We start from the raw sequence: 21,120 nt of genomic DNA, 5'->3' as shown, positions 1-21,120 counted from the left end.
TCCTCCTGAACAAAGAGCGATAGTCGACGCAATAGTCTGACCGCATGAAATGGAGAACACGTTCTAACGTACGCGAAGAAGCAATTGTTCGGGCTTGCAAAACATTCAAATCGAACACCGAAGTTCGAATTAAGGAACATGAAAACTTTTTCTAGAAAAATATGGGACCAGAACGTCTTTTCTTCATGAGAAGGAGTTCTTACCAGGGGCAGCGGCGTGCATATTTCCGCCTGTTGTGTGATGGGCAGGACTGTCTGAGGTATCGGAGAGTGCAAGAAAGAAAAGAGCTGATCATCTTACAAATAATATTCTCGTATCGCTTCAGCATTACATAAAGACTTTCTTCGAACGACAGTCCCTTCGCTGCACTAGTACCATCTTGATCTGCTTCCGAGCCTGTGGATGACCCATGCGATGCTGAGACGTTGAGTTGAAAAAGCTTCTGATACTTCTCAAAATGCGCACGACGACATCGCAATTCTAAATATGATTCAGATCAGCCTCTTCGGTATTTCATGTTTTCTCCTTACCATCATCTCTAAATTTCACGGCAACCTCTTGACTCCATGCTGCATAGAAACAATGACACCTGCTCTGGATGCATATCATTACCGTCAGACGATCCATTAACATCCAAAATTTCGACACTCGGCCACGGTTCATTTCGGCGAGCAGTAACAAAAACCCGCATAAACGCCTCGTATCTTGTGATCGCAGCAACGATTTCGGATGCAGCCTGTAACAAGAAGAATGATCAACAGCCTGTCAAGTGATTTGCTTTGTGCAGCAAATTTCCATCTGTGGAAAGAAGAGTCAAATCTCTCACTTTAGTTACAAAGGGAAAGACAATCGGGTAAACCAAGTAGAGCGTGTTCAACATGAGGCCTTGAGATCGTTGGATAGAAAACGACTCAACATTCCGGTCGTTATCCTTATGATCAGAAACCAACAAATCGACGGTCCTAGCGAAATTTAGAATTTCATCCTGAGTCGAGAAAGCGAAGATAGGCTGGAACAATCAATGTCTTCCTCACTGATAAAAATCTCTCCATGTTATCTATCCATGACCGCCATGCTTTTGGACACCAGTGCGAAAGCGACGCGTTATTGGCGGGAACCCTTTCATCTAGAAGAAACACGTTGAAGCAGCAAAAGCTCTTCTCTAACTCACTCCGATGATTTTTGTGATCGAATGCAGCGTTATCGAAGACCATTTCGGGGTTTGGGAAGTTCTGGAAGGAAGAAAATTGATTCTGGTAAGCTTCTGATCATCATGTGCGCAATCATCTGACATCTATCACATACTGCAATGTACTCTTCACCTTCCTCTGTCGCAAGAAAGGCAGAAAACCTCTTCATCCAAATCGCTGATTGCGCTAGTGCCGTTGCGAGAATTCGTTGAACTTTCTTTGGCGCTTCCTACAGATAAAAACAAGTCACTCCACCACTTGCGCATTTTTCATCTCACTCTCTTATCAAGAGGTATTGGACGTCCAATCAGATCGCCGAATAATTCCCTCCCAATCACCTGCGACAATTTGCCGTCCTAAGCATTCAATCAATTGATCGTACCCGTTCCAAACGACGGAATGTGAATTGTGGGAAAATCGGATCTTGCCAACTGTCAGGCGATGTGTTATTCCACCCGATTTCAGATGGCGCCGAGCATGGTGCGACGACCTCAGCATGGGGATCTCCCAGTGGATCGTCGTGGTGCACCCATTTTCGAATACACGTTGCAAGGAAAATGCATTGATCAAAGAGGTCTTTCGGAAGGGGACACCCCAATATCTCCTGGCAGGCCTTTTCGCTTTGTTCATGCATTCGGTCCAGCTGAAACGGTGACTCAGTTTCTCAAATACATAATCGGAGTCTCACCTGGCAACCGCGACGCCATTCCTCTTCCGGCGTCGGGAGGACAACCTGACGTCTTTGATGAAGTCTTCGTGTTGGGTCAACAGCTGCTTGACGGGGAGGGAAGAATCCTCGGTGTAGCCAGCGGGGTCAAACTGCCTTTGTTGAAAGTCGTAGAGTGGCAAACCTAACGAAATAGCATTGTGTTCTCACTCCATGCAAACAGTGACAACTCACCCTCTCGCTGGGGAACCTTTCCAGACCTCCATTCTACAGACTTATACTTGACATTCATGGAAGGATGGTGAGAATAATTGGTGTGCCTTCTAAACTCCTTAACGAAAGAAAAAAAGACCGTGTACCTGGACCCGTTTCATATGGTAGCAGCGAGGACAAAGAACAGTGATTAAATAAATCCCACGGTCGGATAACGATCCCTGTTTGCTCTGTAGTGTCTGTAGGATAAATTTATGGACATGGAAAACTGGTCTGATTTTAGTGACGTGATGAGAGGATAACTGGAAGGTCGCATGATGGTGACGTGAAATACAGAATTGTGCTTCCCATAAATTCTTCTTGAGAGGTTTATTTTAAGCAAAATTAATTGTGGGAGGTGTTTCCCGAAATGTGCGAAGTATGTTTCTAAGCTCAAACGGAAGCGAGTCTCAAAAATATTTGATGAAAAAATTCGACCACTCCCAACACAAGTATAAAATTGATAAATATTCCAAAAGCAAGCCTGCTTTACAGACTCAAATAAAGAAGAAACGAGATCAGCGAAAACGGAACCATTGCGGCTGTTGCGCTCCCAACATCTCCACAATTCTCCGTGTAAGTCAACTTGGAAGCGCACAAGCTTTTGATGATCTTCGGAACACAGCATCCCACTTTGTAATCAGCGACCGCTGAAGAACAATCGTCATGGAGAATCAATCGTTAGGTCCCATACCAAGATAGCAGTAACCAGAGTTAGCTCCACAGGATCCACAGTCCTGAAGTTTGTTCAGTGGGGGCGACATCGTATCCGTACAATTTGGGCTGCTGAAATCCCGTGGAGCAACTTCGATTCCCAACACGGCTTTCAAGGCAGCATTTTTAACAACATCAGGCACTGCAGGGAGTTCAATGAAGAGTACAACTCTAATGCGTCGTGCTTCCTACATGGACATTCCTCTTTATCGGCGAGCTTCGGATAGCATTGGCCATAAGATACTGTTCAGGGAGATGAAATGGGCTCAACATAATTTTTCCTACCATTTTCGTATTTTTGCAAGGTCGCTGCGCACCATGTGCAGCCATCAGTATCTTTCCCACACGCTGAAGCAGTAGAAGATGCAACTGTTGCTCCCAGACTCAAACTGACCTTGGCAGTTGGTTTGATCGGTGCACTTCCCCAAAACGGAAGGGAAGAGACACAAAACGACAAAGATGACACCAAGTCGATTCATTGTGGGCCGGACTTGTCGCATGTATATCTGTGGCCTGTCGGATGTCCCAGTTCCAGTATACTAAACCGAACCAGTAATCACTCTATGTTGTTCCATAGAAGCCTTTAGAATTATAGAACCTTCAGGGCTTCCTCGATGAAGTGAACCTGGTACCGATTCATCCTTTCTGATTGGCGTGCCCTCGCTGACGTAAGAATGAAACCGATGTCAATTATCGGCGAACAGGAAGGCGAATTCCTTACAACTTGACCAACCACCACGTTGGAGTTGACATCCTTGGTGACTTCTTGAGGAAATAAGATCTCATCTCGGATCCGAACAGCGCAATGGGAAAGTTGCAGAGATCCACCCAGACATTGGAAGCCTTATCTCCCAAGCATAGACAGTGTAATCGTGTGCCTGGAAAACGAGTGAGACATATCCGTCCTTCTCACAAGCATCTCGGAACCTCTTCAATGATTCCTTATCTGCGATGCAAAGTGGAACTGCCAAGTCTAACGTCTTCCATCCTCGTCTTATCGTCGTCAATGAAATTGCTGGAAGTCGTGATAGAAGATACAGCTTTGTGTTTTCATCGGGGGATGAGCCATTTCTGCGGGTATCGGATAACAGCTGAGGGATTGGCGTTCCTCCGGAAGAGTTGTTCAATTGAAGACTCAACGTGAGAGGATTTTTCTCAAGCGATAGGTTATCTTCAGTCAGACTACTTCCCATCATTTCCAAGGATTTATCTTTGAATTGAAATGAATGAGACAGAAGCCGATCATCTGGAAGTGCGCCAGACTTGTTTCCCGTTGTCGGATCGTACATTCCTTCACCCAAACCGAAAGCGTCGAGTGCCGATGAGCTCCCAATCAATGCAAGAAATATCGAGATCTCCATCTCAACGATCGTTAATGGAAGGGCTAACGTTGAAACGTATTCTAATCCTAACACTAGGTACTCGACGTAAAAGCATTGGGCAATGGTAGAGGACTCAAACCTATCCGATTGTATTGGTTGAAAGGGATCGGCCAACATTATTGAAATGTCTTCACTGAATACTACAGCCGGTCTGGAGATGATAATGCCTAACAAAACGACCACTAGATGCGACAACACAATGATGATTCTTACCAATGACTGCTCCTACAAACACCAGTATTGTCATTGAGAAAATGAGGCAGATCAAAAATACGGATATCGACCCCAACAACGCCCTCCAGCTTCGTCTCTTTTCGTTTCGTTCCATCATTAAGACCGTCACGCGCAAACTCCCCAAACCAACGCATTCGGTTGTCCCGAAGCGGAGCGTTCATTGGGTTTCCGTCAAAGTCGATCTTTCTCTCAATAAGGTCCTGCGCCACTCTTGCGATTGTCATAAAATCTTTCCCAAATGATCGATAGCGACGAACAATTGGTCTCTCACAGAAAGAAGGTTTGAGCGGTGGACCTTCTGGTTTGTTTCGTTTATACCGCGAAAACTCCTTCGCAGCGCTTCCCCCAAGCCGCCTACCTCGGTGTTCAACGGGTCCTGGCTCTTCCTGAGTACCTTCCTGTTGCTGAGAGTCGTATTGCGCGTCATGAATTGCCCCCTTTGATTCTGAATCAGCGATTGTTTGAATCAATGAGGGGTTCATTCTGGTTTCAGGTGAACGTTTCTGTCTTGGTAATGATTGTCTTCCATTCGATGTAAAGGCTTTCTTTCTCCCTGGATTTTTGCGCAGTTTGCTGCTGGGCTCTGATTCACTTGGTGTGAAGGAGTCTTCACTCAAATGTGATTCTGCGGCAGACTCTCGGCCTAGCGAACGTTGCCTGTACTGACCGCGCATCGGTAGACTGGACAAACAGGTGCAGGCTGCTCTTTGCTTGGGGCCTTGTTAGGGACAAAAAGTCATGAAAACACGAAACACAGAGAACGACGAATCGACGGGTACATGCAATTATGTCTTAATCCATTCTATTGGGAATTGGGTATGGGACAGTTGGATACAGACAGCTTGTTCTGTTAGTTCCAAGTACGGACCCGTTGAATGCGCTGATTTCGATACGCCGAAGCGAAGATCAGACCAAGGATGAACTGGAGTGGCCAAACCCACATCCACCATGCCAACACAAAGCGGTGCCAGAGCCGACCTGCGCTGTGCATATAAAATGCCCACATGTTTTTTTGACTGTATGTTGAAATTTCCTGGATGTATGAATTGTTGTAGAGATGTGGCATGTGATCGAACACCTTCGAAGCGTCCCCTGGTACTGGGTAGTAATCAGCGCGGCGTCGAGGAACGAAATGCCTCTCAGGAAGTCCAAATCTCTCCACGTGATCCCCATGGGCGCAACGACGCTGCTGGAGATTCCATGAGCTGGCCACCAAGGAATGTCGAGAGAGGGTGTCTGGTCGAGTAAGAGGTTTCGAATAAGCTGCGGATAGAAGCCGCATTTTTGCAACGAGGATTTTCTTTTTTAGACCCTCAGTTCGCCTGATACGGAAGAGACATGGCAATGCAAAACCGCAAAACTGTACAACGTCCCGAAAAATAGCTCATACAACCAACTACCCAAAAAAATCAACCCGAGCCACAATTTTCTTCATTCTCTGCAGTTTCTTCTATCGGCTCAGCGATCGATCGTTAGAAAGCGAACAGCTCCGCAATCGAACAGATTAACTCGCTTCAAGATAACGCTCCATGTGTATGTAGTGAACCACAAACCAGTGTATGCATTTGGATGATAATTACGAATAATGATGGCGTGGGGGACTGATCGATAAACAGAGATGCGACTTGAAGAATCAACTCAAGTTCCTACCAGGCAGTAATCCAACCATCGTTGTTCGCTTAAGATAATCAAGGACTTCAGTTTGATTGATGAGCCCCCGTTCTTGACACTCAGTTTCAACCTAAAATCAAAATCGGATCCAGACTTTCAGAAAAGACGCACCATTGGCAGTAGACACGAAATCAATCTGAGGAGTGTGTGGAGGGGCATCCGGGATTTCCAATCAGTGAACCACTTCTCGGTTGGAAGCCACTGAGCGGCGGAGTCAGACAAACCAACCAGAGATCCCTCAGACTCTAAACTCGGAGAGAGATGATCCTGGAAACAGCGAGAAATATATTATTGGAAATGACTCGGAGGTACGCGTACAGTTTCCAGTGGCTCAGTAGCAGTTCCATTTGGCGGCGTCGCTGAGGGAGCGTGTTGAAGTGATTTGGGAAACTGTAAATTTTGCAAATCTATGAAAAGGTCCTTTTGCCGAAGAATTGAATATATTAAACAAAGATTTCCCTGACAAAACTTAATGCACTCGTGGTGAGGAGAGTCCAACTGACTTCATATTGGTACTGAACGGCGTTGTTCAAAACATCCAGCAAGAAGAAGACGTTGTGGTAGTGATAGGAAGCTTTGAACAACCAGGACGCTTTCGAAAAACGGCTAAGAAGATTTAGGAGTCTGATACAACTTTCCAGACAGAATGTCTTGACGTAAGCCGAACTGATGAAAAGGTATTTTTTGATTGCAACTCTCTGAGCCTTGTGCTTACATGTTAGACAGAACAGTGAGAAGCATATCAATGAGAGAATCATTTGCTACAGCACCCTGCAGTTGAAAACATAATAAGGAAGACACAAAATGAACTTACAAGTGAATCCAATATGACTCTGTAGGTAACGATGACCAGAAGATCCGCATGAGAACCTTGGAATGCAGGAAGAGGAAGGGGAAATCTGTCTTGATACTCTGCGTTCAATCCCACAGCAAATTCGCGTTCTGGTGAAGCAAAACAGTAGAAGTGCGAGTCGTCAGTCAATCTGTTACCTGATGATAAAACAAGCAAAATGAAACTGCAAAGATGCAAAAGTCCAATTCGCTCTTGATCAAATGTTGTCGATCTCTCGGTGGGCAGTCGTTGTTGTTCTGTATCCAACGTTTTGGGGGACTCGGTCTCAAATCTTGGAGCAGATTCGATTTCAGTTCGACGCACAGTAGAATTCTCAAGTAGTAGAACAAGTAGAGGTTGGAGAACCTTATTAGCATTTACACGCGAAGCGACTCTCCGTGTGAATTGAGGATTGATCGTGAGCATGTGCCAGAAAAAAAACAAGAAGTTCTTGGTAAGCAGGAAACTGTGATCAGATGGAAATGCAACAACGGTGCAGGGGGGGATTCCACTTACGACTTTCCCACCACGCAGGTAAGATGATTTTGACTTCGACACTGTCGCCAATAATTGAAGGACTCCACTGAACACCAAATCAATTTCTGAATCGCGTTTCATTCCGGCGAGCATTAAGCGGTACGCGTTGCGAACCACGGGAACAGGACCCCTAAAGAAACACAAGAGAAGTCTGGTAAGCTTTTGCTTGCTGAGTCTTCTCACCTTTTAACGGTATCGTTCTCATCTGGTCTGCGAGGATCAATCGCGATCTGGCTTTGATTGTGGGCATTCGGACGCTGATTCTGAGAATTGGGGGAACCTGGTTGACCATCGGGTCTGGTATCAACTTGTTGCGTTTGGGACGGCTGCTGTTGCTGCTGGGCGGTGAAATTGAAGTCGACCAGAACACATAACAACCTGAAGAGAGATAGTAACAAGCTCTTCCTCTTCAGCAGATGAAAAAAACCCAAACACCTGAAGTGACGAATCAATCAATAAGAACAAGGAGTTGGATCTTACTTTGGCCGACGGGTCATAAGAAAAGATAGTGCTCATCAGGGAACAATAAAGATTTGCCGTAAATGGAAGGTAACCTCTGGTAGCAAACCAAAGCCACAAAGGAGGAGAATTTGACTGATTAATTTTCTACAGTCTATATCAAAGAAAGGGAGATTGCATGCAGGATGATTTCAACTTAAGGCCATACAGAATAAAGAGTTGAAGATAAGCAGCCCAGAAGACACCGTAAGACTTCACTTCTTGCTTTTAGCATTGCAGCTGTTGGGACTGGAGTGTCTTGTACCGCTCCAACTCCGCCCTTCCATAGAAATCGTGTATCCACTTTGTGCTTAGGAGGAGCCTCGTCCTTCGCAATGACGACACCGGGGGGCGGAAACAGTGAATCCCCTCAAGAAGAGCAACCGCTGCAGGACGGCTAAAATCTGGAGCAACAGAGGGCGTACAGTAGCATGCGGGTTCTGACTTGCCTGCACAGCTAGAATTGGCGTCTCAGGCTTCTCGTGCAGCGTTGTGTCTCCTTGCTTTGACCCTGGAAGACAACCGGCCATCAAGGATTATTGCACATCCATGAGAAAGAACTTACGACTTTGCCAAAATAGCGAGTAGAGAAACTCCGCTTCTGAAAGCAGATGAGGTTCAGACGGCTTGTTCGAGCGATTGAAGTCATCGATTGAAAGAGAGCGAGTCTGTTGCTCGTGTGATGATTGATCGAGTGATGGGGTGGTTGTTTCAGGAGATGGCAAGACATCAGGATCCGCAATTACTCCATTGGGGCCACCAGGTTGAATTGGAGTAACTTCCAACAAAACTGGAATGAGGCGAGTTAATAAACGAACGCATGTAAGAGCTGTCTGCTGCTCTTCTTTTGTCAAAGCAACCTGGCTGTGAGTTCCCTGATTGACAATCGCGCTTAATTCATTCAACACCTGAAACACCAATTGTAAAATAAATTAGCATCCAATGCTCACTCTTGTGAAGAAATTCTCCAAATTCGGGCTTTGCTGTTGTCTCAACGATCGAATCTTTTCGGTCGTCAGCATTGACTGGACGGCCTCCATTTCCAGTGGCGCGCGCAGCAATGAATTCCAAAACTAAAAACACATAAGAGAAGGTTGCGATCAGAGTGCGAATGTCAGTTACCCCATCGTCATCCACACGCGTATCGCCTTCAACAAACTGGTCGAGTTTGTCCTTATATACAACTTTACTGTCCACACTGCCCATGATTGAAAAGTCAATTATGAGCCAATCTCACATCCAATCGTGTGCCAGCGATACACTTGAGAGCAAAACCTTCAGCCAAAAAAAACACCACTGGTTGTGACTTCTGGTGGGACTTATAGTTTGGAGCTTCTGTGACTGGTCGTGTACCTTTTTTTGACATATGGCATTCTCGTCGTCATTAATAAAAGGTTCCACGACATTTGCACGTCTACAGCGACAAGCGAGGAAGCTGTCCGTTTTGGCCAGCGTCCAATGTCCAATTGTGTCATCATATCCTTTGACACAATGGATCAGGACGTGCCAGCCACCCAACTTAGCAACTCGCAGCTTTTCTACTTCATCACAAGATCCTGAGGCTTCTTCCAGAATTTCTGATGAGTCGTCTTCCATGACTTCTGTCGAATTGAGTCGTCGTCTAGGACTTCTCACGCTTTTCATGGGACTTGTAGGACTCTCATTTGGGATGTCTGGATGGTGGGACGATACCACTTCAACAGCGGACTGTCAGGCATCTAAAGAATCGACTGATAAGTCGAAGTCTTCTTTAGTTCATCGTGGATCAGATGACGAGGATGACGCTAATGGAGCAGCAGATTTTTTTGTAGAACGCAATGTTGATGAAGGGTTCCAAATTTTCACAGGGACCTCCAATCCTGAACTAGCTAGGGAAATTTGTAGTCATTTGGGTGAGTTGATGACAGGTTCGAAGAGAGTTGTGTGGACGTGAGTTCTCTTCCAGGAATTCCTTTGGGACGCTCAAAAATTGGAAGATTCGCTGATGGAGAAGTAACGCTGGAGGTTTTGGATGAAGTAGGTTTCAAGCATTGAGAGATGCGTTCAATTTATTGTGCGGTTCAGGTTCGCGGCAAAGACGTCTTTGTGCTGCAATCAGCTCCTTCGGCTTCTTCCAACAAGTCACCTCACGTACGACTTGAATCGTTTCTTGATGACGTATTTATTATCGCCATAGGCTTCGCTGATGGAACTTTTCTTTTTGGTTGCCGCGTTGAAAAGGGCGTCTGCTAAGCGCGTCACCGCTGTGCTTCCTTATATGGTAAGATCCGTCTGCCACCAGCGCATACATGTCGTTCGTTCCTGTCTATTCATGTCGTTATCTTTCAGAGCTATTTTCGTCAGACAACTCAGACAGATCAATCAAAGCCGTTCGCTGCGGCTGACGTGGGACGAATTCTGACAACGATGGGTGTCGATCGAGTTGTATTTGTTGATGTTCATTTGCGCAGAGCAGAAGGGTTTTTCCCTCCAATTCCTATAACCAAGTAAGCTTGTATTCACCTGTTGGCTGTCTCACTTGCTTGCTGCTAGTCTTCAGCCTCAGTCACTTGCTATCGAGTACCTCAAGTCAGTTTCAGCTCGCGGCCCTTCTGTCTGGATTTCTCGAACTCTTTAGGCGGAAGAACGAGCTCGGTAAAGCCGTTGTTGTCATATCAACGGACAACACGGGAACTGAAAAAGCCGAAGCATTTATGTCCAGGATGCAGCAGGCGGGATTTGATGCTGGGTAACTCAGATATTCCGCCTCGCTCTTTTGTTCTGATTTTGTTGCTTTCATTTTGTCCTTAGAATGGCAACAGTAGTTAACAATCGAGCTGAGCGACCTCAAAAAGAAGCTGGTACATTCGCGGTGAATCCAGGGAATGAAGTCAGTATTGTTTGCAACGGTGTTTCTCCTCCGAACGCGTCCAGAAAAATAGAAGAGTGGCTAGTTGGAGATGTCAGTGGTAAAGACTGTGTGATAGTTGATGATATTATCGACACGGGAGAGCGAGCAGTGAACGCAGCCTACGCCCTGAAAAAAGCTGGAGCCCGTCGTATTTTTATGTACGCGACGCATGGTAAGCACCCATTCTGATTGAGGACCCCAGCCCATATATTTTCAATCTGGCTGCAGGGCTGTTTAGTCGCGGTGCGATAGATCGTATTATCAAGTCTCCGATTAGAGAAGTTGTTGTCACGGATACAATTCGACTTCCTGAGAATTTGTATTGCGAAAAGCTGCGGGTTATTAGCGTATCGAAATTGTTAGCTGAAACGGTCCGTCGTATCCATCGCAAAGAACCCCTTTCCGATTTACACCGCGATTCACGATTCGATCGGAAGATCATCGAAACGTATTACCACCAATAGTCTGTAAATTTTTTCGTACATGCGTTTCGAATTCAACAGAAATCAACTTTGGAATACAGCAGCACGTCTCTCGCAATTCTTCTGTGTCGTTGGCAACCGCACTACGCACAACAGACGAACACACTATTAAATTTTGAAAAACAAAACACAAAACAAAGCTAGATGGAGTTATTTGGTTAGTCTCCTTGTTATGCGGGATAAATACGGCGTATAGTAGGTGTCGAACAGCTTATTACGAAACTTATATTCGGGGTCAATTTGATTTTTTAGTTCAAAAAATTCGACAGCGCGTGGGTATGCTTCATGAAATTGCCGTTCTGTTGCGTGAATTTGATACGGCAAGTAGAATTTTCCGCCGCAGGATAACACGACATCGATCAACTCACGCGTCCACACACGATCTTGTTCTTGCGTTTGTTGGTTTCTCTCTTGCTGGTAATACACGACAAATGCGAAAACCTCTTGCGTAGCCCAAGCGAGAATCGATCCTGGGTCTGGACGAGACTGTCGAATCGATACATTCATAACATCTACTTTATATCGCAGAAGGACAGATTTCATTCCAAGTACAAACTCTTGAAATTTAGTGAGTGGAACAAAATATTCTTGAAGTATAAACGTTGTATCTTCGAACAGCGGCTCAACGTCTGCTGTCTCGGAGGTGGCTTCGTAATTTCGGTGCAAAACAATGCCTTTAGAAAATCGGACGGGGTCCAGCAACTGTCTTCGTATCTCCAGCCTTCCTGGCAATCTTGTCATGGCTGAAGTCAGAAATCGATTCATAGAAATTCCTCGTTTTTTCGAGCGCAACCGGTGGACGATTGTCAACGGCTTGAACGTTTTCAAGTGCGCCACAACTCGAACTTCAGAATATTTGTCAGGATATAAAAGAGCATTGTGCATGATCACATTGGGGTCGTCTCGTAGATTCTTCATAAAGAAGTCAACATATTGGTTAAGCTGAAGTGGAATTGATACTCGTTCCATTTTAAAGTTCTCTGACAGTTTCAATGTCACCTCTGTAATTACACCCAGACCCCCATAGCCACCAATTGCTCCATAGAATAGTTCACTGTGCTTGAAGGGACTTGCTTGAATCACAGTTCCATTAGCGACGATGATCTTAATGTCTTCGACTGTGGATATTAAGGGGTTTCGATATCTGCCATGAACATTCACGCTAAGTGAACCACCAACTGTGAAACTCGCGTAGGACTGCATCACCGAAACCGATAGATTGTCTGCATCGATCAATTTTATAATTTTTCTCCATGTTATTCCAGTTTGAACCGTAATCAACCGCTCTTCTTTAGAGTAATTCAAGACTTGGTTGAATTTCCTCATGTCTATCACCAAAGCTCCTTCGGTTGCAATTTGGCCCCCCTACAAAAATGAAGAGATTCCCATTCAATGTTTCAGCTGCCTAGAGACAGAGCAATCACTTCTGCCGTCTATATATATAATAGTTAAAATAAGATGATCTGGATCAGCTCTCTAGATGTTGTAGAAATCCAACTCACCATGCTGAAACGCCCCCCTCCAATCGAAATCGGGCCAGGATGCCCTCGAATTGCATTGACAATATTGTCTTGAAATCTTGGAACAATTTCTTTCTCGATGGTTATGGGATTTAGATGTGAGATATCATTAATAACTGGAAATTGAGACGCATCAGGAAGAAGAACAAGAAAGAGAAGAAAATATTTCATGTGTGCGATCCACAGGCACAGCAATTGTGGCCGGGCGGTTACACAAAACTTCAGGAATCTAATTAATTTTCATGGAAATGAACATTAAAAATAAAATACAATGAACCGGCTTCCAATAATCATCGTTTCATTAGTTGCCTATCTGCCAGGATATTAAATTGGCTTCATATCTTCCGTCGTTTTCACTTCCTGTTGCTCGGAAAAGCCATTAAGGGCTTACATTCCACTTTAGCGTATGTTGTGTCGATGATGAAAATACAAATACCACTTTTGTTCAAACGGATGATCGTTGCCTGAACATCGGTGTATCTGAACAAACGTTGATCCAGACTTGAAACGCCAGCAAGCACCTCGTTTTCATAGATGAGTGATGAATGTAACAATTCGGTGAATCGACTCCCTTCAAAATTGAACCAATTCCGGATCTGTACTTGATATTCTAAATCATAGGTTTGAGGTTTCAAATTTTCGCCAAAATGCCGTTCAGATTTACAAGGCGTGACGTAAGAGACACTGCTTCACTCAGAGTCTGTTGTTTTTGGAACACAAGCATCATTTTCTTTCCTAGAATCATCATAATCATCACTCGGCATCCTACTGGGCAGCTTTGGTGCATCAGTTTCGACAGTGAACGCATCGACAGCTAACGCAGCGCCTTAGACCACTCGGCCAACTTGTCCCCTACAGATTGATTTTTGGTCAATAATTTTGTAAGAGAGTCTTTGAGACTTTAGAAGCATGTATAATGACAAGTGTGGGATTCGAACCCACGCCCTTTCGGACTGCGACCTAAACGCAGCGCCTTAGACCACTCGGCCAACTTGTCCCATGCAGATTGATTTTTGGTCAATAATCTTGTAAGAGAGTCTTTGAGACTTTAGAAAAGTTTTTGATTGCATGTATAATGACAAGTGTGGGATTCGAACCCACGCCCTTTCGGACTGCGACCTGAACGCAGCGCCTTAGACCACTCGGCCAACTTGTCCCCTATAGATGGATTTTTGGTCAATAATTTTGTAAGAGAGTCTTTAAGAAGTTTTTGATTGCATGTATAATGACAAGTGTGGGATTCGAACCCACACCCTTTCGGACTGCGACCTGAACGCAGCGCCTTAGACCACTCGGCCAACTTGTCCCATGCAGATTGATTTTTGGTCAATAATTTTGTAAGAGAGTCTTTGAGACTTTAGAAAAGTTTTTGATTGCATGTATAATAACAAGTGTGGGATTCAAACCCACGCCCTTTCGGAATGCAACCTAAACGCAGCGCCTTAGACCACTCGGCCAACTTGTCCCATGAAGATTGATTTTTGGTCAATAATTTTGTAAGAGAGTCTTTGAGACTTTAGAAAAGTTTTTGATTGCATGTATAATGACAAGTGTGGGATTCGAACCCACGCCCTTTCGGACTGCGACCTGAACGCAGCGCCTTAGACCACTCGGCCAACTTGTCCCATGCAGATTGATTTTTGGTCAATAATTTTGTAAGAGAGTCTTTGAGACTTTAGAAAAGTTTAAAGACTGTGACCTGAACGCAGCGCCTTAGACCACTCGGCCAACTTGTCCCCTGAAGAGTTCTTCATCCGGACCACACTGAGCGAAGCCCATCCTGTAATTATAATTATTGTCACAAAGACGATGGCGGCAATTGTCGCTTGGTCGGGGCGAAAATAATCAAGTGAAAACGTTGGGATGGTGCGGTCGAAGAGTTCAATGAGGTCCGTGAAGGTTCGGTAAATCTCGGTGGTAAGATTGAACCATCCATCCACAGATTTGGCATAGAGGATTGGCCCAAGGTACTGGATTCCCCGAATCCCCACGAGGATGAGAAAACCCCCAAACACGTAAAGTAGGGTTCGCACGACCTTGCACAACAAGGGGAACAGCTTGATCACAATAAAGAGACTCAAGCTGGCAATCAACGTTAACGTTGCACCCTGCCAAGCTCCAGAAGGGAAAAGAATCTTGAAAGTGGCGGAGGACATCATTTCCCAGTAGACTTTAGGTTTTTTGTTTGTTAAAAAGGTTTAATTTTGAGGCTTAAACAAGAATCAAAAAAAGAAGGGGGAAAAACTGAGGTAATTATGTAAGTATATACACTTTGCATGCACATGGAAGTAGATTTGAGACGTCGAGACAAGCTGGCCGCTTAGGCCAACAACTTTTCACCAGCCCCCCTTTAAAGGCCAGCTTCGTCGATTCTTCTCCGCTTCCCTCGCACAACTTCGAGTTGAGGGTACTTCATCTCTTTCCAAAACTGGTTGAGCTTCTCACGCCGGAACTGCGGATCGAACATCGAGTTAACAGACTGTAGGACAATATGATTCCATTCTTCTTTTTGGAGCTCCGTTTGTGGCGGGCTCAAAAACCGGACGTCTTGGATGTGGACAACGCGCTCATCCCGAGTGAGGAGATTCCGTACTAACGCCTTTTTTTTGCTTGCATACACCGAAACAACTCGACATGGCAGAGACCATTTTGGGATCAGTTTATGCTCGTGGTCGCCTGAGTAGTGGGCGAATTTCGTCCGATCATAGTCGTTGGCCTTCACAAGAACTAACTGATGGAGCTGGAATTCCGCAGGGCTTCGATGCTTGTTCTTGCGTTCGTTTTCTCTAATTCGTTTATCATATGCTTGCCACTGGATGTCTAAGCGCATTTCGTTTAGGAACTTCAGGCGGTCTTGCATCGTGATATCTCGTTGAAATCGCCAGTCATTGTCCGCTGGGGCACGAAGATCTGTTCCATAAACCAGGAACGCGGGAGACTCGCCTGTGGTTGAATGGAGCGTGCATCGGTACGAGTATAGTACCAAATTCAAGGCTTCTTCGAAAGGAACATGTGGACGGTTAGCAGGAGGTGTGAAGGAAGTGAGTCCTCGATTCAATGTGCGATGGAAGGATTCGATGGTAGCGTTCCCTTCAGGATGACGTGGGGGTAATGGTCAACGCTTTCGTGCCGAACGTGCCATGAACATTTGCGAGCAGCGATCCCGTGAACGTCTTGTCATTGTCTGTCACAATCACGTTGGGGACGCCGAAACGGCAAATCCAGGATGTGACGAAGGCTGAAGCGACGACTGCTGCTTGAGTTGAGGGGAGGGGAACGCGATGGGATTAACTATGTCCAACCTCCTTGGATTCTGCGGCACTAATTGCAACAAAAAAATGAAAGAGATACTAAAAATCCCCACATGGATTTTTAGCCCACAACACCACCATCTTTCACGCTTTTTGTCAGCCACCAGTCGCTTTCTATCATCAACTCGCTCTCCCTTGACTCCCGCATCTGTCAGGTCACTCTAGCCCGTGAATTTCACTTTAGTTCTCATGTGCCCTGGCGGTCACTACTGCGCACCTTGTGTAGGGGTGTCTGATTCAGTCGTAATTACAAGGACCTGCGGACACATTCGACTCTATCTAGGCGACCCCTTTCCATTTGGAGAGTTATTAGACTTGCTGGACTCAATTGTGGGACACTGGCATTCGACACTTGTATAGGTCGTCCTATACCTCGTCACTAATTCTTTATGTTTCGTTCAATGCCTGGATAGAAGGCTACCCCCACCCGCCATCGATTGTTGGAATGCCCGCATGTCAAGTATTCTTTGATGAATTTTGGCTGTCAGAAAAAGTGCCAGCAGAGGGTTGTGATCCGCCGACCTTACGGTCCTAAAGACAGCGCCATACCAACTGTACCAACCACTCTTTTCTTTCAAATCTTTCGGAGGCCGGGCCCGCAAAAGTGACCAAGTCTGCAATTTTCCACATTCACGCCATTCACGCACAATTTACCAGAAAAGATCACATGAGCATGAAATACTCCCAAAATGCACGTTTTCGCTTTTCCACTTCCCCCTAGTCAGTCTAGATCCATTCTTCCCCATTCTTCTGTTTTTAGAAGCTTTTTGTCTTCTTCTTTAAATTTTGTTCCACCTTCCCCCACAACCAACCATTTCCAGCATGAACCCCCTCCGGATCTGCACTTTCTTGCTCTTCCTGGTATCCTTGCCAGTGATTTCCAAAGGGAACCCCATGGACTTCGTTCAACCACAAGCCCTACCATACACATTTCCACCCATATATTCATCCATCATCACCCAACTCTCCATTTTATCCAACTATCTCATCCTTCTTCTATTCATTATCATTGCATTTCCACTCCTCCGCTCTTCCATCATGCTATTCATCAAGTTATATCTATATCCATTTGCCACCCTTCTTCTAAATCTCTCTGGATTGACTGGTATCTTCATTTGGATTTACTGGAATTTCCACCCTTCACTTTCCCTCATTTCTCTTCCTTCTTTCACTGCCTTCTTCCCTTTATCATCCACTCTAACCTCCATCTTTACTCTCCATACTTCCACCCTATTCACTTGCATTCTATCATCATCTATCATCATTAATATCATATTCATCTATTTTTCATACCATACATCATTTTCATCATCTTTGTCAACCCAATGCCCAGCAGGGGGCAAAAACCCGCCTAGTTCTGTTGAGGGTTTACTCAACGTTAATGGCTCCAAGGCCGGGAATGATCCAACTACCTCCCGAGTAGATGAAAAAATTCCAGAAAATTTTCCAACCCCAATTTTTTCCAGCCAACAACAATCAACAGCCCCACTCCAAGCCATCTACCAAGTAGTCATGCCGCACAACCAATCCACAAATCCACCATCCACCTCCCAGCAACAACCCACAGATCTCCACCATCAATTCTCAACGGAAAATCAACCAACACCAACCATCAGTACTCCACCATCAGCCCCACCATCAGTTCCAACTTCAACAGTTTTTTCAACGGAACCAATAGTCAACGAATGTCATTTGCAAGTGTCATTCGATAACGCATGGGATTACGACTTCGAAGAAGATGTCGACATCGAAACAGTGACCATTTGCCCTTTGAATGTTTCAGAACTTGTCAAAAGTTTGGGTGCAAACTCAAATGCAACAGAAGAAGAACTTTTCATGAAGTTGCTGGACAGACGCCGTGAAAAACGCGAATTGGCCAGAAAAAAGCATCAGCAACCCCTTGATCCAGAACTCTTCAAAACCACGCTTTTGTCTATCAATGACCTACGCCGATACATGATCCAAAATTCGGGAAAAGAAAGGCAATGGACCAAGCGGGGTATGGAGGTAATTCCAGATGGGTGGAAATCGTTGACACCCTACCAATTGAATGCTGAACTAAGAAAGTGGCGTGATAATGTTTGGTGTGAGCACATGCAGACCAAGGGAATTCAATTGGCTCAATGTTCGAAATGTCGTCTACTAGTTCGCCCCGACAACCACAAGTGCGTTTTTTCTGAAGCACCCGGAGTGACCTACGAGAAGGGAGTTCCATTGCGTGAAGGAGTTCAAGTTGTCGCGTCTGGAAATAAAGTCCGAACGAAAAAAGTCAAGCAACCAGATTTAGAACTTCTCGGCGAAAAGATAACCGAATTACAAGCTTTGGCCGAAGAACAGAAGCAACGCCAACAACCACAACAACAAGAAAAACATCCAGAAAATGACATGGAGATGGAAAACGACAAAGAAAATGATGTTGAATTTGCTGAACAGGTCAAAGATAATCCACTATTTGCAATGCTCAAATTAAAGAACAATGACGACTTGTTGGACCACTTGGCCACCCTCTTTCTTGACATGTTCGTAGATGCCCGCGTAAAGTTGGCTGAAAGCAACAGAGAGAAGGCAATGAGTGAAAATGCCTTGAAAGCATTCCTAAAAGATAGTGATCTTGTTGGCCATTCCTCATCCAGTCCTGAAGAAAATCGGGCCTCGGGCCGAGCGGACACAAACGGCTGCCAGGTCGTCCTGCTGGCAGCCGAACAAGAAAAAGATAAGTTGACTAATGTTCACTTACAAAAAACTGAAGTTTCGAGTCATCCGACCACTTCAAAGTCGTGTTTTGTCGCTAAAAATGCCCGGTCTGCCCACGAATTTTCCTCTGTTCAGGCATGAAATGTCTGCGCAAACAGAATTAGAGAAAGATGTCAAAAACTGCACAAAGAAAGGATTTCCTTCATCCATGCCTTGAAATTATCTCTAATGAACGCCGGTCTGTTTGCCAGCACTCAACATGAAAAATCCGGTGGATCTCCCGCTCTCGCACCTCTGTGTCTCGCACTGACGCAAAAAGCAACGAAAATTGTCAAGAACAACCAAAACAAGCGAGTCAAGTTGATCAGCCCTTTGCTATGGATCAAAATTGAAAGCCCAACTACAACTTTCCGAGCATTGATTGATACTGGAGCTGCCATTAATCTGATTTCCCCAAAAGCAATCAACGACTTTCCCCACTCACCGTTGGTTCGTTATCCAGTGGCTCTTCAAGGTGCTCTTGGTTCAGAGGATACATTAAATTCTTGGTACTCAGTTTCCATCCAATTTCCAAGTTCCAAGACAATTTCCATCCCATTTCTCCTCGGCTCCGACAACAACATCGACCTCATTTTGGGCATGCCATTTCTTGACCAAGTTTCTGCCAATATCTCGATAAGAAATCATATTTTGTCCACCTCAGTCGGTGACTTCGGCTGGGGGGCGGGAGAGAAAACAAAAATTTTGAAAATTCCATTGTCTTACGTTTTTGCAGATTCCACTTTGTCCAACGAAGCAGTGGAGCAAATCAACAACTCATTAAAGGGAACAATTCTCTCCGAGCAGGGCCAGAAACACGTCGCGAAGATGTGGAAGAAATACGTTGATATATGGAACACAGATGTTCCAGGGGAGTCAAAGGGAGTTGAATTTGAATTTACTTTAAAAGACTATCGTCCAGTTTGTCTCCCTCCACGAAATCTTGCGCAACAGTATCACGAAGCCTGCGAGAAAGAAGTGAAGAAAATGTTGGCAGACGACATTATTGAGCCATCAACATCCCCATATTGCACATACCCAGTTCTTGCTCCAAAGAAAGATGGCGGAGTCCGGTTTGCAGTCGATTATCGAAAGCTGAATTCTGTAACAATTCATGATAAAACTCCCCTGCCCAACATGGAAGACCTCTTTGCGTCGTTGAAGGACTCTAAATACTTTGGATTGATTGATTTACGCTGGGGGTTTTGGCATATTCCAATAAAGAAATCTCAACGCCATTACACTGCCTTTCGAACCCCCAGCGGACTTTGGCAATTCAAAAGAATGCCGTTTGGATTGGTGAACGCACCAGCTTGGTTCCAAAGATGGACTTCCGCGATTTTCGCCGACCTGAGGTACACGGGAGTTCTCGTGTATCTTGATGACATTTTGGTCCATGCTGCAACTGAGGAAGAATTCTTGAGATTGTTTGACATTGTCATTCAAAGATTGTCAGTGTATGGTGCTCGAGTCAAGCTTTCTAAGACTGAAATTTGTCCTTCTTCGTTTGAGTACTTAGGTCACATCGTCAGTGGGGAAAAGCGCTATCCCCAACCTCGAAAATTATTGAAGCTCAAAAGCATCAAAGAACCAAAGAATGTCGGCGATTTACGGTCCATTTTGGGGATGTTCTGCTACTACCGCAACTACATTCCTCACTTCTCCGAGAAGGTTCTACCACTCACCAGAATGTTGAAAAAAGGAGCCAAATTCCAATGGAGTGACGAACATTGGAAAGTGCTCTCTGAATTAACAGAAATCTTGAATGAAGCAGCCCTTCAACTGACCCCAATTTCCTATACCTTCCGCCTTGAAACCGACGCTTCCAACTACGCTATGGGTGCTGTGTTGTACGACAAAAAGAACTTTGAAGAGAATCCCAGCCCAAGACCACTAATGTTCATCTCCAAAACACTATCTCCAACGCAACAAAACTGGTCAACCGCTGAAAGGGAGGCATACTCCATTGTTTGGGCGCTTGAAACGCTACAATCCTACGTGAAAGGAAGAGAAGTCCACGTCTTTACTGATCATAAAAACATCCAGTCTTTGTTTGACAGGGGCAAAGGCAAGATTGAGAGATGGGCTATCCGTTTAAGCGAATTTAATCCAATAATTCACTACATCCCAGGCAAAGACAACATCGTGGCTGACTTCTTATCAAGATTCGTCGATGATACTCCTCTTCCAGACCATATGTTTTACTG

General features: G+C 45.0%; 2 protein-coding genes and 4 non-coding genes across 6 annotated transcripts; 1 reads left to right on the top strand and 5 right to left on the bottom strand.

Annotated features, from left to right (window-relative positions):
• Positions 1-9,343: 9,343 nt before the first annotated feature.
• Positions 9,344-11,056, top strand: LOC129616410 (ribose-phosphate pyrophosphokinase-like). The gene is made up of 5 exons (XM_055532032.1): positions 9,344-9,869; positions 9,923-9,993; positions 10,306-10,463; positions 10,595-10,705; positions 10,768-11,056. The coding sequence occupies exons 1-5, from the start codon at positions 9,344-9,346 to the stop codon at positions 11,054-11,056; spliced, it is 1,155 nt and encodes a 384-aa protein (XP_055388007.1).
• A 249-nt stretch (positions 11,057-11,305) lies between these two features.
• Positions 11,306-12,675, bottom strand: LOC129616409 (uncharacterized FAD-linked oxidoreductase YitY-like). The gene is made up of 2 exons (XM_055532031.1): positions 11,568-12,675; positions 11,306-11,454 (listed from the first exon to the last, which is right to left on the bottom strand). Exons 1-2 carry the CDS (start codon positions 12,673-12,675, stop codon positions 11,306-11,308), a joined length of 1,257 nt encoding a protein of 418 aa, XP_055388006.1.
• Positions 12,676-13,786: 1,111 nt separating this feature from the next.
• Positions 13,787-13,866, bottom strand: Trnal-uag (transfer RNA leucine (anticodon UAG)). Its single transcript has one exon. It is a non-coding gene; the product is annotated as a tRNA-Leu (tRNA).
• A 79-nt stretch (positions 13,867-13,945) lies between these two features.
• Trnal-cag (transfer RNA leucine (anticodon CAG)) lies at positions 13,946-14,025 on the bottom strand. Its single transcript has one exon. It is a non-coding gene; the product is annotated as a tRNA-Leu (tRNA).
• Positions 14,026-14,095: 70 nt separating this feature from the next.
• On the bottom strand, positions 14,096-14,175 carry Trnal-cag (transfer RNA leucine (anticodon CAG)). The gene has a single exon. It is a non-coding gene; the product is annotated as a tRNA-Leu (tRNA).
• A 238-nt stretch (positions 14,176-14,413) lies between these two features.
• Trnal-cag (transfer RNA leucine (anticodon CAG)) lies at positions 14,414-14,493 on the bottom strand. Its single transcript has one exon. It is a non-coding gene; the product is annotated as a tRNA-Leu (tRNA).
• Between the last annotated feature and the right edge of the window lie 6,627 nt (positions 14,494-21,120).

Source organism: Condylostylus longicornis, unplaced genomic scaffold (assembly GCF_029603195.1).
Source record: "Condylostylus longicornis isolate FDR11 unplaced genomic scaffold, ASM2960319v2 ptg000197l, whole genome shotgun sequence".
Lineage (NCBI taxonomy): Eukaryota > Metazoa > Arthropoda > Insecta > Diptera > Dolichopodidae > Condylostylus > Condylostylus longicornis.
This window is presented reverse-complemented; position numbering and strand designations above follow the sequence as displayed.